Here is an 18,683-nt window from a genome sequence, read left to right on the forward strand (position 1 = left end):
GGGTTGGTGGGGGGGGGGGGGTGGGTGTTTGGTTTCATAATTTTAGAGTGAATTTGTTTAGGATAGCTGCTGGCATCCATTTTCTCTCTTCGATGGTTGTATCCGAGAGTTTGGGTGGTGCATGGTTGTATCCGAGAGTTTGGGTGGTGTTCCGGTTGTGTCCCTCTCTCGAGATGGTGTTTATCTTCTCTATTTCCCTTCCACATCCTCCCCAAACCACTCCTCATCGTTGTTCTCTATTGTAGTCATGTTCCCTGCGATTTCAGCACTCAAGCTTACTATCATCATTGTTTTAGCTAAATCCCTTCAACAATCCATACTGTCCTTCTGAATCAGCCGCCAACACTCCCACTTGCAATTTTCAACAGCTCACAGCCTTCCAGCCATCGCATACCTACTGCCATCGCCTTTCCAGCCCTCCCGCCTCGCTGTCATCGCTATCCCAGCCTCCACCAGCGTTGTCACAACTGCAACGCCTTCCCTTCTATGTTTTCCTACTGTCCAACCACCAAAAAGAAAATTGTCTATGTTTGAATTGTCGTCCCTTACTGCCCTATTGTTCTAGCCGCCCATAATCGCTATAGTCCCTCATCCACAGTCTGGAAACCCCTTCCTTACCTTGCCACCCACCTTTCCAAGCCCTCTAACCACCACCTCCGTCCCGGGATCCTCCATAATGTGAGTTTGTGTCGTGTGTATTGCATTTTTCCATTCAAGTGTGCTTGATTGTAACCGCATATTTGATTTTAGCAATAATAATTACATTTCCTATCGTTGTTTGGGTTAACTCCAATATCATTGTTTCTTCCATCAAGGTCGAGAGAAGAAGTATAAGGGCAATTCATTTCAAACTAATCCAAGCCATGACATGCTTCAAGCTTAAAACAAGTACGACATAACCAATATTGATTGATATTCAAATCTAAAATATAATGAAGAGGACAGTAGCATAAGAAAGCAAAAAGCACACAATCAAATGGGGAAAAAAAAGAGAACATGCATGTAGGCAAATTATTTTAATTTATCTATAGAAAAAGAAGTCATGTAGTTGACCCCACTTAGTGTGATAAAGGCTTGTTGTTGTTGTTGTTGTTGTCTCTACAGAACTATTCATCACCCAAAAAAAAAAAATTGCAACAGTTTATTCACATGAACATTCTGACCACTTCATCTGTGGTTAACATGCTTGTAAGAAATAACCTCTACAACTTAGAACTTTGTACATGAGAAGCTGAATATTTCAAATCATAAAAAACAAAAAGATATAATGTGAGGAAAAAAACCAACCTTGTCCAGCACAACACAACAGTCACTAATCATATATCGACTAGGCAAATTGTCTGTTGCATCCACCACTATGTCATATCTTTAATGGAATTAATAGCATAGGAAAACCAGTTAGATACTACGTTCTAAGAAAACTGGTATTATTATATGCTATACCATGATATGCTAAAAAATATGATGAAAGGATTACTGAAACAGGTAATTCTACATTCACGTCAAGGATACTTGCTTACAATATCCAAAGCATTTGATGGATGCAAAGCTTCATTATGTTCCACTAACTTGATTGAAGAGTTAATCCTGTAAATAGTAAAAGATACAAAAATGCAAGATGTGTTCCCTATAAATATAAGGAGCTGGTTGAGATCATTTACATTTTTTTTTTCTAATTTGTTATTTTATTTTATTTTATCTATATCCTGCTTTAAAGTAAAATATGTTTGGAATGTTTAATGAGTATATGATTATTTTTAAAAACATTCAAAACACCTAAAAATTATTTTAAGTGTTTTTAAAAATAAATAAATTTGTTTATAAAAATAAAAATTAAAAGCACGTAAAAAGTTCATTAAACAAACTTGTGTTAAAAATAACGATACAAACAAAAAAAAATGAATAATGAAAATGATCCCAAAGGGGCCCTAAGTTTAAACATCGCCATCCATGAGAGAAACAATATCAAGTGTTGTAAATGACTCAAAGCATGTGAGGGGACAAAAATCAGTTCCAGGATAATAAATACATACGCACGGCAAGCAGCAGCTGCTGACTTTACTTTCGCATGGCCAACATATGCTTCTGGATGGATAATCTAAATAAAAAAAGGTCGAAGAACAATTAATCCCCAGCAGAAGACCTTTGGCTAGTTTAGACAGAATAAATATTAATGTTTGCATAAAGGCAAAAGGTAGGCCGAACAAATGGGATCTTGAAGAAGGTCAAGCAGCTGAATCTTGTCAATTGTAATGTATAGGCAATTGAAACCTACTTGATACTATGTATACAATAGAAAGAAAAGTTAGCGGGCAATATTACAAAAATAAAGACACCATATTGATTTGATTAATAATTTCAACAATTACACTCCTCAAGTTGGAGCATATATATTATAAAGATCAAGTCTGTTCCAAACCATGGAGAAATAGAGTTGTAGCGGATCATTTATAAAAATATCTGCCAATAATTCTTTCTGGAGACTAAAGGGGTCATGATCTACTTTGATAGAATTTCATCTTTAATGAAGACGCAATTACTTAAACATGTTTTGTTCTTTCATAAAAAATATAATTACTAGGAATGTAAACCATCGTATGATTAACACACGAAGAACCTTGCATTGAGCCACAAGAAAGCTCAATTCTTTAATTAGATTTTTATCCACATCCTTCGTAGGCAGAAATGGCATAATAGCCTTATAATCAACTTCAATCCAAAGTTTAGATTTTACTTTCTCCATTTCAAGAAACCCTTCTAACATAGTATAATATGCTGAATTAGACTTTCAATCTTCAACAGATCTCGCATAATTAGCATCAAAGTAAGCTTCATTTTTTAGGTGGTTGTGTTTTGGTAAGCAAGTCATTTTATCTATCTTTAAATCTTTAAAACAGCATCCCAATATTTTTTTATTTGGGTTTGTCTATGCTGACTTACCACAACAACAACAAAAGAAATATCAGATTAGATGCATTGACGAGATAAGCATACCAACCAAACATCAATAATGGGGAGTATCTTCAAAGCTTTCCTGATTAAATATCCATTTGGGAGTGAGCAAGTTTGCACCCAAGAAGTTCAGTCCCCTTAACTCTATGGCATATTTCCTCTAGGAAAGGGAAGACCACATCTTTCTTAAGCAAACATAATGTTGAGGAAGTATTTTGGATACCCTATATTTTTAGCAGCAAATATTTTATGAAAATGGATATTTTATCTCCAAGATACTAAAATATATCAGTTCCAATGCAAAAAATGTCATCAACATAAACATCAAGGATCACAATAATAGAGAATCAATGGCTGATGAAAATAAAGTGATCAGTTGAGCTACATCGAAGATCAACATCAATAAGTGCTCTGCAAAGTTTATTAAACCAGGCACAAAAACTTTGTTTCAACCCATATATGTCCTCTCGAAGCCTATAAATTTTGCTCTCAACTTAATCAACAAACCCACGCGGCTATTTCATATAAACAACTTAGCCTGGTTTTCCATATAAAAAAGCAATGCTGACACCCATTTTAAGTAAGGTCGGCTATTGATTAATTTTCACAAAAAGGAGTTGAACGAAGTTAAGTGGAATAATGGGGATAGTCTCAACATAGTCAATGCCATAAAGAGTTGACTTGGTTCTAGGTGTGATGATAAGAAGATCCCCGATTTCAAAATAACATACAAGTTTTCAATTTGATCTACTGCTTCCTGATAAACCCAAACAAGAGACAATAAGAGTCATATTAGTCAAAATAAGGAAATAAAGGAGAAATGATCAAGGTAAAAGGTTGAATAAGATGATCAAAATAGTACTTTTAGCAATTAAGAAATAGATATTTAAGGTTTCAGGTGTAAATGTATAATAAACCAAGCTAGACTCATGAAAGGGGCTGCATCACGAGCTAAACAAAACTGGCAAGCATAAACCAATAGTGGAAAGCGAGTAAGCAGCAATGCACGAGGTGTAAGTAGAGAAACTAGATAACAAATTGTAGTGTAGGACACAGAAGATTAGGATGGTGAAGCTTCATGTTAGCATATATAAAAAAATAATGTCTAAATTGATCATAACAATGATAACCCTTTTGAGTATGAGAATACTCTAACAAAAATACTTCTTAGAACGATATGGAGTTTATCACATCTAGGATAAAAAGTGGGGAAAATAAATAACCGAAGATCCAAAGGAAATATAGAGTTGTCCAGATAAAAAAAAAACGGTGCAGTCCTACTCAGAGTAATGAAAGACAGTAGTAAGAAGCAGGCTTTGAAAATGGAACTCCCCAGAACTATCAAGGAACATTCATGTGAAATATTAAGGTACGAGTAGCAAATAATAGATGTTGATGCTAACATTGAACCATACTATTTTGTTGAGATATATAAGGATAAGAAGTTTAATACAAAGCACCAAGTTGAACACATATTGGCCACAAAGTAGTTAGCATATATTCTAGGGTACTATCAAAGTAAATAATTTCAAGGAAAAATGGGAAATTAAAATATTATTTCTTAGGGTCACTTCCATACATAGCACATAATTCTTTTGTATTTCTCATAACTAAACTTTCATATTGATGCATAACACTCAAATATTTAATATCACATTAAAAATAGCACTATTTAAAAGTAAAATACAAATTTTCATGCATAGGCTTAGAACACCAAAGTGCTATGTATGTGAATATGAAATTTTAGGTGTGATATGTAAATTTCTTTATTACTTAATAAAATTATTTGAATACGATGAAAATTTACAACTAATAATTTACCAAAAGACACCCAAATAACCCTATTGCAGACATCAATAAAAGAAACAAAATAAAGAATACTCAACTGAGCGGCCACCAGGTTCGAAGCCCAAATATCAAAATAAATCAAGTCAAAAGAAACACTATTATGAGAAGACATGGTTACGCGGGAGCTTAATCCCACGAATACCGCGGTATCACGTTTTCCGTAATTCTCGTGTGACAAAATTTTGCACTTTGTGATTGTCCATGGCAGAAAAATGTGATTTTGAGAATTAACTAGAGCAATTTTCCGATTCCAGCTGAATTTTCTTCCTTTTTGATTATTTCCTATTATCTATTTTCTAATTGGTGCACCTCCATTAGGAGATTATTTATATGTATTTCTTTGGTTGTTTGAAGGATCTTTCATTTGAGTTTTGCAAGGGCCTGTGCTTCCTTGTGGTTCCAGGATCAGGATGAGTCTGTATTCACGGTGTGGGTGGTGACAATTGTATCCTTCTGTTGTTGCTGATGACATCTCAGACCTCCTTCACCAATCCTTTGGGTGATGATTTTTGTATCCCAATCAGTTGCGAGAGGACAAAACTCATGTATCTTGTATCTTTTATTTGATTGGTGCATCTCGTCTTTGCTTTTTTTGTTTTTTTTTTTTTGTGGTCCCATGTGGTCCCAGCATGAGGATGAGTTCTGTACACACGGTGTAGGTGGTGTCAATTGTATCCCTCTGTTGTTGTTGATGGCATCTCGGGTCTCCTTCACCAATCCTTTAGGTGATGATTCTTGTATCCCAATTGGTTGCGAGAGGAGAAAACTCATGAATCTTGTATCTTTTATTTGAATTTTTTTTTCTTGTTTCGAATTGTTTTCTTGGTTGTTCTTGTTGAATCTTCTCCAACCTACCATCTCCCTTATCATGTCGACACAAAAAAAAATTATAGATAGAAGAAGGAAGATGGTGAGGAAAATGATAGAGATAATGATGCCATTTATAACAGAAGATAGTAGAAAAGAGAGTGACAATGACGTAGCATCAAAGAGAAAATAAATGCATCAAACTTTAACCTTGATACCAAACAACTTCAAGTTGAGATTTGAGATATGGACTTGGGGGATAAAAGATATAAAATAATATTGAGATTTAATTGGACAGCTTATAGATGATAGGTTCATAGAAAAATGGGAACATATAATACAATGTATTTTTTCCAAGAGATAAGAGAGAAAGATCCACCAGCAATGATGATAGGTGGGAGAAACTGCATAATAAGAGATGGAAATAATTGTGAGTACTTGTTAAGCGGAAAGAAGCACCAAAGTAGTTGTAATTGAACTGGAAAAGAAAACTGCATCAGAGGTAAAAGATGTCAATTATAAGTGTTACAGTGGGCAATCTTCCTCTTGGGAGACAGAAACAATCAAAATAAAGAGCAAAAAAATCAAGAGTAAGAGCGGCGACATGCGAAGTGGCTAAAATATAACCACTATTTCCTAATAGTATCCATATAAGTGAAGTCTTCTAACAATGTTTATAAGGTGGAAAAGATTTTCAGCCATGATTACCCTAACCGCCTGTAATGCTAGCGGTAAAATCGACATGTTTGTGATAATAAGAAGACAAAGTAGGAAGCTCAATAACTCAAAATATGTGAAAGAATGTGTGGGAGTCATGAAAATATGAGCCATAATAAAGTCACTCATTAATTGAGCTTGAAAGATAAGGGATGGATAGAGATTAGAAGGAAAATTGGCAACAAAAAAATTTTCATTATTATTTTGCCAAATAAAGGGATTAGTAATAAATGGGCGATATAATAAATTCATCCCATTTTCCTTTCCAAAATATTATAATAAATTTATACACCTTTGTTGCCTTATAATAAAGAGTAGATGCCGGAACTGAGAGTGTATGATCGAGAAATATTAATACCTTGAAACCATGTGGAACAAAGAAAATATTGAATCCCTTTGACAGTCTCCTGAACACAATGATGATGGGAATCATTGCTACAAGAGTATCGTCCATCCATTTTAGAATTGCATGGTTAAAAGATTTTCCATTTTGTCTATTTTAAGGTGCATGTTGGTTCAAAAAATGGAGATTTCAAGTGATAAAACTTCTCAAGAGAGTTAACTAGGAATTGTTAAGCTCAAGACCATAAGAGAAGATTGATGCTATTAATTCTAATAGTGGTACTAATACTGAAGGGTTTCACTTTAGAGAGTGGAGTATAAAATCCATTATTGAATGCCACAAAGAAAAGAAGACCATGATGAGCTAATTAATGATAGATAAAAAAATTCATGCATATCGTTGCAAAAGAAAAAGAATTGGATGAGACTGTTTATTAAGCACATGCACAAGTAGGAGCATGTGTAAGGAGAGAATTGCTAACAAGAGTTGCAGCAAGTTGCAGCCTATGGGGTTGAGGCAAGCATGAGGCGCACAATAGGTTAATTGTAGACGAGGGCATGGGGCTACAGGGAAGAGTGCATAAGATTGGAGATAAGTGAACACACACATCAAATGAGCGCAACGAGAGAGAACAACATACAAACGCAACAAATGGGCTTAACTGTAGACGAGAAAGGCAAGGCAAAAAAATTAACAAAAGATTGGGAGGGGTAGGGCAATAGACAATCAGCAACTAAGCTCAAACCAAACCATAATACCACGTTAAGTTAATTGAAAACTGCTTGACAACTTTCATTATAATATAGGTACTTGTATATAGACAATGAGAAGAATATACTCATTATGATAATATATTACAAAATAAAGAGAATATATTGATTCAATTAAAAATTTTTAATTTGATAAAATATCTAAGAAAATGTGTATAATTCATGAACACTCATTAGAATTATAGCAAGGCCTCCACAATTGCATAAAATGATCTGGTAATGGTTTGTTGAAAATTTTATCTGAGTAGCCAAATTTTTGTCAACATAGCTCACTTTTAATAAAAGGTTCTAGGCATTGTCATATGAATATGGAACAAGAAAGCTACTGCACTAGTCATTTGGTTCCCTAGATCTTCATATCCAAGTGCTTTAAGCTTGTATCAATCACGTATTTTTCTTTTTCAAAGAGTAAAACTAAACATTCCCATGAATTTATAAAAAAGTAAACTTGTATAATAAATTGCTTAGATAAGATAAATTGAATGATTCAAAAAGTAGAAACCTATAATATATAATTTCTATGTAGCATAATCAATTTGTCGGAGCCGCGTTAAAAAGATAGTTGGGGCTATAAGAGAACACTTATCAACTCAAATGAAGAAGATAGGCATTACCGGAAAAATCATAGTAACTATCTAGTAATCCACATGTAATGAATGATATAAAGTAAAAAACAGAAATCAAATCTATGTATTATTCTCTTGCTTTCAACATCAATCAAAAAGGTAAAATTTGTATACATTTATCATTCACAAGAAAAAGTTAAGTAACACTGAATTGGGTTTAAAATTTATAGGATTAGGCACTAAAATTGTATACAAAAAGGTTGGAATTAAGAGGCATGATCATGGTTTACAGATGGATCAACATTCATTAATAGGATGTAACTGGATATCCAATCCAATTGTCGACTGGTAAACGTATCATCTAATCAAATAATATAGAGTTAAGACAAAATTAATTAGAAGTAAATGAAACATACAATTTACCTGTCGATGTAGATTGTTGAGTTCAACAATGTCACTATCAGCAATCCCTAAGCAACCTACAATGATGAAAATTCAAAATCAGGAAAACATTAAAAAAAAACAATAATACATTTTACATGAATGATGAGTAAAGCCAAATAATTTTTAATTAAAAGTGCATGACTATTGGCAAGTCTCAAGTCAAAATTATGCCAAGAGTTTTGACCTTGGAAATCTTACATAGGAGACTATTGCTTGGCCGCCAATATGTTAGAGAGTGAAACATAAGAAAACAGTAACTGGGCATCATACATTAGTGGTCAGGCCAAATATTAAGTATATGGGTGATAAAAAATCATTTGGTATTTCTACACCAACGTAATTTTGAACTATTTAACATGAAACTAAACTCAACTCTCACATGTCTTGACAATCTCTCCCTTGCCTAACAACTTCCCACATCAGACAACACTCCCCCTCAAAGAGAAATATTTTGATATCAGGGTATCCTGCACTAAGAGCCCACCAACCTCTTGAAAAGCATAAGGAGTCACTTGCACTTGAGGTTAGCACAACTATGATAGAAAGGGCCAAAGACGCTTGGGACTCACAAACTGTATAAACTACTTAATCTCAGACAAACTATTAAATTTGATACTACTTGTTAGGAAGTGCAGTAAAATTATATTAAATTTTGACCCAATACACTATTACAATGCACATATTAAACTAAATAACTTGAGGTTTTATGGACGGTTAATAACTTAGTATTTCTACATTTACATATTTTTAAACAATTCAATATTAGAGTTAAGATTATAAAGAGTACAATCGAAATGATGCTAGAGATCAAGATGTTAGAGGACTAAAATGTGAAGTGTTATGGCCCAACAATAGCACATGGGTATTTAATAGATAAAGATACATGACAAAAGCCCTCCTGATGATTCAACTATGTTTAATAGAGGAAGTGCTGATGTAAATATTCTCGAAAAATAATTGTTGAGAATTTATAGCACAAATTGGAGTTTTTATATATACCAAATGTCTCTCCAAAACTTTGACAAATTGTACCATAAGAAAATAGTGTATTTTATCCACATGTAAGAAAGCACACCAATCGAATCACATCTAAATGGGTTGAGATAGCAAGCATTATTATTATTATTGTTTTGCTCTTTATCACTTTCCAATAAATACTTCTGAAACACCATATTGTAGGAACATGATGCAAAACGATTAGAGGGTGATAAAAATTCACTTATATCAAAAGAGTTATTGCTAAGCTCTATAGAGATTATAAAACCAACAGAGATTCATTGAAGATTAGAGGAAGATCATATTAATAAATTTAAGGAGATCACTTCCTTAGAATATAAGAGGAAATTGCACATTAAAAAATTTGTTTAACGTTTAAAAAAGAGCAAGAAACAAATGACAAGCATGAGGAGAAGAAGTTGGGGTATGCAGGTGTAATTGCATATTAATTTGGTTATAACGATGCTCTTTTGGTGTCGCCTTTTACATACATATGCAAATAGTAGTAGATTCTGGACTCAACTGTTTTGTTCACATGTATTTTGATTTGGTGATATTTTCACTTAGATGCAAGTTTAGGTATCTTTGTTAGCCTATGAAATGGAGCTAAATACAAAACTAGAGGTTCTAATATTATGCAATTGATGCCATATGATGGTGTGCTTGTTTTGTTGTTTGAAATCAAGTATGTACCAAATCTAATGAAGAATCTAATTGCTAAAGTACTCTTAGCATGCAGGATATAAGTCCTTTGGTGATATTAATGTATGTAAGCTCTAGTTGAAAGTGAATAGACTTAGTAGACCTTATGCATTGTATAGTAAAACATAAAGTAGTGATGTTATATGCATCTTTAGTAAAGCACCGCATCTTTAAGGAAACAAAGAAAAATTTTCATGTTGCAAAAAAGGTTATGGAATAAAAAGAGCCACAAATTGAGAGGATAATTCTAAGGATTATCAGGAAAATCATTTTTGTGTTCCACAGTCTAAACTAATATCAGGTTAACCTAGGAGAATCAATTCGGATTCACGGGTTAGTTTAGGTGTAACCCGACCCAAATTTGCATGACCCAAATCCAAAACTTTTATTAAATAGGACATAAAATTTGAACAGAAGCCTTCAACCCGACTATTCCAAATCCAACCCACAACCTGTTTAACATAAGGCACAACAAAAATTCAGGTCAATTTTGGATTGTCGATTAACTTTGAGTCAACTTCAAGTTAGGAGGTCAACCTGAACTAAACCCAAAAATTAAACTAGCCAGGATCTAAATTTAAACCCAACCTAAAAATTAAATAGGTCGACCTAAATTTGAATTTTTTCAGTTTTCGATTGTGTTGTCATGCCGAGTTAATTTTTGACACCCAGGTTATACCAATGCAGCATTTAGAATGAGGAAGACACTTTAGATGTGCGAAAACTCAATAATAGGTGCCTGTTTAATTTGATGGATCAACCTTAATGTAAACAGGTTTGTTAAGAAGACCACTGATTGAATTGATTAGTAACAATACAAATTGGGTAAAATTGCATAATGTTCAGCCCTTCATGGCTTTGAGAGTTTAAAGATGCTAAAAAAAAGGTGATCTGATCATTGAACACAAAGTAGGTATATTAAAAATAAATCTCGAAGTAAGAGATTATTAGTTGACTTTACAATGCATGTAATTTCATAATAATTGTAAATCTCTTGATTGAGTCTTATTTTGAGAAGAAAAAAAATCTAAGAAGTGTTATAATTAATTGAGAGATTGTTTCTTAAGTTGTATGTTGGGTTGAGAATTTCCTAAAGTTGCTATTTTTCCCTGCATCATGTTTCCCAAGGCAATGTACTTGTATCATGGCAAATAAGGGGCAAAATTTGAGTGTTATAGCAATCAACCACTGAAACCAGATACTATAACTAAAAAGCAATGATGTAAATCCCGAGTACTGTAGCAATTTGAGAAAAGATAAAAGAGATGAGTTACAATTAAAAGAGGATACTTAGGTATCTTGCATTAAAAATAAGTTCCATTGCAGCCTTCTTTATCTTCCCTAATTCAAAATGGTAGACAAACAAACTTTCTTCAGCAAACGGAGAAGGAAAAAAATTCCATTAAAAATAAAGAGGATTTTTATCCATCAAAAGTATTTGTAGTTTTAATCATTACAGCAAGCGTCTTCATCCTTGAAACATCGTCACTTGGACAGATGTTGGCAACTCTAATCATCACCGAACTGTTAAGAGATAAAAACTCCATATAACTCTTTTGATGTTTAGCAAAATATTTTGATTTCTCTATGTGGCTGAACAAGTAGGACTATTGAAGCCTAGTCATGAAACCCTTCTGTTATTTCTGTTTTAATCTCTTTTCTGGTTGTTTTGTGCTTCATCGTATCCACTTCTAAAGTTAATGCTTCCACAACTAAAATAAGGCTAGCCCTCTTTTCCAAACTCAAGTTGGGTGAGTTCTCATTTCCTGACACAATGTACTGGGATCAATGAAAATATTGAAAGTACAAGTAATTTTTTAACTTCAAACAATAAATTCATGCTCGTGAATGAAACAAAATACATAACTTGCCATGTAAAAATGTTAAATTAAGGAGAAGACGCCATGAAAGAAAAAGATATTTAAAATATAACTTTATTTTTAAAAAAAGAATGCAATTGAAAAAAAAGGTTCATTCATCCAACTTTTGAATGAATCAACAGTACCTATACCACAAGAGGCAAGATACAGCAGTGCAGGTGACCCCAACCCTCCAGCTCCAACCACCAAGATTGAGGATTTTGCAAGTTTTAGTTGTCCTATACAACCAAAAAATAAAGTCGTCATCTCAAAATATGGGAAAAAGAGTATAATTTTAAAAAGAATATTACCAAAGATGAAATATTCTTAAATAAAAAAGTCAAATTTTTTAAATGAAAATAATTGAACCGATGGTCATTTAATTTAATGATTTTAAATATACTGGCTTAATCGCAAGATGGAACTCCCTCTTTGATAAAAGTAAAGCTAGTATAGTATGTAGGCAATAGAATCACAATAAAAACAATAAAAATCAACGTGTATAGTAAATTTGAATTGAAAAAGTTTAAGTTATGCAAATGCAGCGGTGATAAGCTAATATTGAGGTCAAAAATACTCTTCATAAAATAGTTCTAACTTTATCTTCTTTTTTTGTCTCAATAAAAGTAAACTTGGTATAGTATCGAAGCAATAAAATCACAACAATCAACTTGTATAGCAAGGTTGAACTGATGATAAGCTAATATTAAAGAAAATAATACCCTTCATCAGAAATAAGACTGAAAAATTACCTTTTTTTCTCAAGTGCCATCTAACTCCTTCCTCTAAGAAGCTATGCAATTTTTTAAGACATGCAAGACTATTGGGTCTAGTTCCATATCAAATAGGTGAAAATATAAATTGATGTAGAAATACCAAATGATTGACCTTCTTTCATAGGCTTGAGATCTTGATAAAAAAGAAATGTGATCATTAGGGTATCACACCCAAATTTAGTCTTGCACTTTCACTCCTTAAGAAACTATCATAGTTGATGGTTCAGCTAAGATCAAGTGATTCATGGGTTTGTGGATCCCTTCGGTCTTGGTTAATTTTACCTTGGTTGAGTATGGTTAAAAGTATGTCACTTCCATAATGGCTCCATGTGGTCATGTGGGCTTTTAGAGCATAACACAGTTGATGAAAACTTGAAGATAATAATATTAATAATAATAATAATAATAATCCATTTTAATAGGGTGATCATTGATGTAGAGAGCTCTCATGTGAAGAGAAGACTATTAAAGCATGTGATTGTATTGAGTTTAGTCCTACCTCAAATATGTTAAAAATATCTTGATGCTACTAAATAGTTGGCCTTCCATAATAGACTTAGGCCTTTAAGTAGAAAATGGGTTCGGTCCTCATTAATCCAAACCCAGTACAATCTGGCATTAGTAGGTCCTCCAAACGTTCAGCAATCCACTGCTCAAATGCAGTCAATGCATAATGGGCTTATTGCTACGTCATTTGGCAGTTGACAAAGATGAGGATAAAAAAATTATGGCATCAAATTACAAAGAATAGATGGATGAAATAAAAACAAAAGTTAGTGCCCCTCGTTCCTTTTAAATTAGAAGTCATTATATAATCCAATGCAATCGATGATAAGTCATATATAAAAGTAATCGGTATCAAGCTATTGATTTTAATGGTTCATATTAAAGCAAATGATATAATTTTCCTATTACAACAAAAAAGAATATTTTAAAGATTCTATGGACAAGAACTTTGATATACAACTTAATTAGTAGTAGATGAATTCAGGTCTATCTTTTGGATACCAAGAAAAAAAAAAGATCTTAACCAAATTTATCAAATATTTATTTAATTAAAGACTCCATTCTAATTTTTAATTTGCTTGCCGCTGTGGTTAATGCTTACATAATTGGCCCAATTTAAGATTTCTTCTAAGATCTCATATTATCACTACTCCAAGGCGCTCTGAATATCACAATTGCTTAATTCATGAATAGCATTTCAAGCTAAAATATTGCAGGGGTGTTTGGTAGCATACCTTTAATAGGATTTACGGTAGGATTTAACGTAGACCCAATGAAACATTAAAATAGGAAAGTTAAATGGTGTTTAGTTGCAATATGAATTTACATTAAATAGGATTTATCAAATCCAGTAAATCTGATATTTTGTGCAATAGAAATGAACTCGCTAGCGACGGTGGAAGAAATTCTTAAATCCGTCTCACAATTGGATTTAGTAAACAGATTTACGCCTTAGAAAAGCCAGAACACGGGGGAGAAAAGACGGAATGAAAAAAAAATTGACTTAACATAGCATTGGATTTAATTTTTATTTTTTTCTGTTTGACTAAATTTACACTAAATCCATGGCTAAAACCTATTTAAATTATGCTACCAAACACCGCCTGAATCTAATTTTGTTTTCTTTTTTAATGTAAATCTGAATTTATTATATATGATCTGTAGATGGATTTAACGGATTTAACTTAGGAAAAAAAACATACCAAGCAGCTATGATTATCGCTTCTATGGTCCACAGTACTCTGAAGGGAGGAGGATTCGACAAGATCGTCCCACTATCCGTCGTCAACTTCAAACAGATAGTTCCGGTTCTTCTAATAAGAAGAGGAGGGCCATGGGAAATGCTTTTCAAGGACATTTATGAAAGTGGTCTTACCGCGAGAAGAAAAGGCAAAAAAGGAACGAAGGAGAAGCCAATGAGATTAAAGCAATCCATTCAAAGACTCTGCACGGATAGTTTCCAATGGTGAAAAATTGCATTGGAGTGATGGAGGGTAAAAAATGGAGTTTGAGGAAGAAGATGATTATACAGTGCCCAAAATGTTCCTCAGTACCACATGATTGATCCAGTGATGGGAGTAAGAGCATTTACATAAATAACACTCAATTTTATGTTTTTACTTATCTAACATCTGAACTTTTATTTTTACATTCAACAACTAAATTTTTAATATCAATAAAAAATAGCCAAAACTGTTTAGGTATGTTTAAACTAGTTGAGTGATAAGTCTTGAAAAAAATATGCCAAACACTCTCTGAGGATTTAACTGGATTTAACCTTAATCGAACCAAACACTAATCCGGATTTAAGAGCATTGGATTTGTTAAATCAGGATTTACCGGATTTATTAAATCCTACTTAACTTAAATCCTGGATGCGTCCAAACACCCCCTGAAAGTTTAATGTAACTTCACCAAAGTACTTCAATAGCACTGCATGGTACTAAAATACCAATAATTTTGCAATAAGAAAACTATATATGCTAAACAGATGAGCAGACAAATTCAAAAAAAAAAAGCAACACCTTCAACTCCAAAATCTGGAAGCAAGAGATGGCGACTGTATCTGTAAATCATTCCAGGATTCAAACCATTTGACGAAGCGCCATGCACACCCAACATGGAACTACAACTCGAACAAGAATGATTGGCTTCCATTTGAGCAGTTTGATCAGCCTTCAGCTGAGCCTCAAGCTGTTCTATACGATTCTCAATCTCCATTCTATCTGATTTCAATTTCTCGAGCTCATGAATTATATTGGCAGGTCCATTATCCACAATTTTGTAATCCATACTATCGTTCTTTTTTTTTTACTTAAATATCTGCATGCAACAAAGCAAGAATCAAAATTCAATAAGAAAAAAACCTTTTTTTGTTCTAATATCGATTCTATCATAGAGCAAAAAAATGGAGTGAAATACAACGAATGCTTCTAATGGTAAAAAATTAAACAAGAAAATAGTAGTTACGCGAGATTAAAGCAATTATATTCATGCTTGCAATGATCAGAATGCTAAAATACTAGAAACAAATAATAGATTGAGCATAACGGATCGGAAAATATAAGCTAGAAACAAATAATGGATTGAGCAAAACGGGTGGGAAAAAATAAGCAATGCTCTTAAAACTTTTGCCCAAAAGCATAATTTCAATGTTGTGAAACAAATTTAGTCATAAAACGCCATAAGTTTCATCGGAGAAATGAGCGCTCGGCGGTATGGTCAGGAGCGAGCTGAGATGAATGCGGAAGAAGAGGCGGATTACCTACTGCCGCATTCGATCTATAAAGACACGGGGAAACTGTCGCTAGAAAACAGGGATTTTTGCTTCCGGAGAAGGATTTATAGGCGGCGAGTTTTGGTCCCAATGGGCAGTCTAGTTGCAAGCAAATTTAGTTTCAGTAAATTTATTAAATTCTGTAAATTTGAATTTAGAAAATTTTTAATATCTAAAATTATTTAACATGTAAATTCTAATAAATATGGAGAAAATGTTTCGTAATTTTTATAGAATTTAAATAGGATTTATCTTCCTCCGTCTTTAGATTCTCTAAATCTCATAACAAGATTTAATAAATTCTAAATTTAAGGCAAAACAAAGAAAAAAAGATTTAAGAATCAGTAGGATTTAGCGATGACTTTTTTGTCATTGGGCAAGATTTAACATAAATCATGTATAAACACTACTTAAAACTGGATACCAAACAACCCGTAAGCGTTGTATGGCAAAAAACTCCATTTATGTTAGTAGGATTTAGTAAATCTTCAATATATATATATTAATATAATAATAATAATAATAATTAATTTTATAAAATTTAATTTCAATTTAGTTCAAATTATAATAAATAATGATTAATTATTTACTAAACTAATTGATTATTAATTCTAAAATTATTAAACTAATTACTTATCAAATAATAATTTTACATTAAATTGTTATTAATTATATTACTAAATAATTACTTTAAATTAAAATTATTTTTTACTCATTAATAAACTATTACATAATTTTATTGATTAAATAATTTATTAATTAATTATTAATTATCATTGGATTAAAATAATAAAATAAATTTAACTAAAAAATAATATAAAATCATAAACATATCTTCTCTTCGCATCTATCTTCTTTGCCTAAGACCCTTCCTCCTCTCCGCGCGAAACCCTCGCCTATTTTACTCCCACTCTTTTGACTTCCTAGTTTCACCCAAAACTCTCTCTTTTGAGACCAAACCCTCACCATACAGTTGCAATTAAATATAACTTGAATGGCAATGACAAGATTCTGGTGCACAGAGATCCAAAATTCCTATCTTTTTCCTCATTCTGCTCCGTTCCAACTTAAAGGTAGCTTCACATTTTCATTATCGCGTGCAAGCCCGTCCCATATTTACTAAATCTACAGATTTACAGAATTTAAGGTTAAAATCCATGATACTTGAATTTATCAAATAAGTGGCTTTATGTTGTCTAGAATGATTGTTTGCAAACTTAATGCTAAACCCTACTCTAAATATTTTACCAGGCAAGCCCTAAGAAGTCTCAAGTCAAGGGTTTTGCATATTATCTTTTTTTTATTAAATTTCTAATGTTGTTTAACCTTAAGGCCTCTAAAATGCATAAATAGCGCATAGTTTTTTATTTTTTGCATATTTATATAAGAAAAATTGATTTTTGAGGTGTTTCAAAGGTATACAACGATAGAGTAATGAATTACCATCTTAGTATTCCATGAAAACCCAACACACACTTAAATAATTAAAGAAAAGTAAAGGGTAAGAGACATATCAATTTTTATGTAGAAAATGTTGGAAAAAGAAAAAAATTATGGAGCTTAACCCAATTAAAATAATCCACTATGAATGGTGAATACAAGGATCCACTCTTCTCATAAATTAGAGAATATGGAGTTTTAAATTTGATCATTGTAAATATACAACAGTAGTTCATCAATAATAACTATAGTATGAATGTAATGAATGTATTTCTCAATGATAATAAGTTGCATTTGTGGTAGTATATTGTTATGGAGATAGTTGTCAATCATGAATATTGTACAGTGCTAACTTATTGGGTAGGTTGTAGTTGAAAGTTATGATAATAGTTGGTCGTATGGACTGTTTTCATTCGTTTTTCTCTCTTTTATTTTTGGAGTCGTCAGTCTATCGATCTTCGTATACATTTTTTCTCCAAATAAATATCTTTTCCAAGTCATGCGAATGATCGAGAGAAGAACGAAACCAGAAAAAGGATATACGACAAAGCAACAAACATGAGAAAAAGTGAAACGTTGAGAGTCTATTTGTGGTAAACATTACAAGGATGGGTCAAAAATGTCTGCTCAAACAAAATCGGGTGGAAACACTTTAAACCAATATCTGTGAAAGTGCCTACGTGGACTACCCAGGTTCATGTATAGATGTCTGTTTCAGGATCATGAATACCCCTTAGGGGACATATCCCACTTGATTAATTACGTTTTGAGGGTTGCCCAAGAATACTCTTGATCCAAAAGTGATTTGCTTGCTTGAGGGTGGCAACAAGCACAGGGCTATCGAAAGAGGTTATCTCGCAGGGGGAATGTTATGATGCTTCTAAGCTCTCGCTAAGTCATCGGGCGGAGAGTGAGTCTCTCGCATCCTAGGTGGGTAGCGGCTCATCGGCATATGGAGCTTGTGAAATAACTGATTCATCCCAATAGGGGATCCCGGTACCTCAAACCATATCTGGGTCATAAGGGCAAAGGACAAATTTTCAGTCGAGCCGTCGAGATGATACCAATAAAGACAAAAGAAGATAGAGGGCTCAACAAGTGTAGTCAAAGGAAGAGAGGATTAATCCCTAGAACGTAGAGGTAGCCAAGTCAAGATACCGCTGACCCATCATCCCAAGCT

General features: G+C 33.0%; 1 protein-coding gene across 2 annotated transcripts in view; it reads right to left on the reverse strand.

The window, feature by feature from the left end:
• Positions 1–16,149, reverse strand: part of LOC110024911 (adenylyltransferase and sulfurtransferase MOCS3-2) — a 71,326-nt gene extending 55,177 nt beyond the window's left edge. Inside the window, exons 1-7 of one of the 2 annotated variants that reach the window (XM_020725106.1) lie at positions 16,056–16,149; positions 15,312–15,609; positions 12,151–12,243; positions 8,427–8,482; positions 2,034–2,098; positions 1,513–1,587; positions 1,288–1,366 (exon numbers count right to left, since the gene is read on the reverse strand). In XM_020725106.1, the coding sequence (XP_020580765.1) occupies positions 1,288–1,366; positions 1,513–1,587; positions 2,034–2,098; positions 8,427–8,482; positions 12,151–12,243; positions 15,312–15,579 (636 nt within the window). In that variant the 5' untranslated portion in view covers positions 15,580–15,609; positions 16,056–16,149. Of the gene's footprint in view, positions 1–1,287; positions 1,367–1,512; positions 1,588–2,033; positions 2,099–8,426; positions 8,483–12,150; positions 12,244–15,311; positions 15,610–16,051 lie in introns of both variants that reach the window. The other variant, XM_020725105.1, reaches the window with a different exon arrangement.
• Between the last annotated feature and the right edge of the window lie 2,534 nt (positions 16,150–18,683).

Source organism: Phalaenopsis equestris, unplaced genomic scaffold (assembly GCF_001263595.1).
Source record: "Phalaenopsis equestris unplaced genomic scaffold, ASM126359v1 Scaffold000278, whole genome shotgun sequence".
NCBI lineage: Eukaryota > Viridiplantae > Streptophyta > Magnoliopsida > Asparagales > Orchidaceae > Phalaenopsis > Phalaenopsis equestris.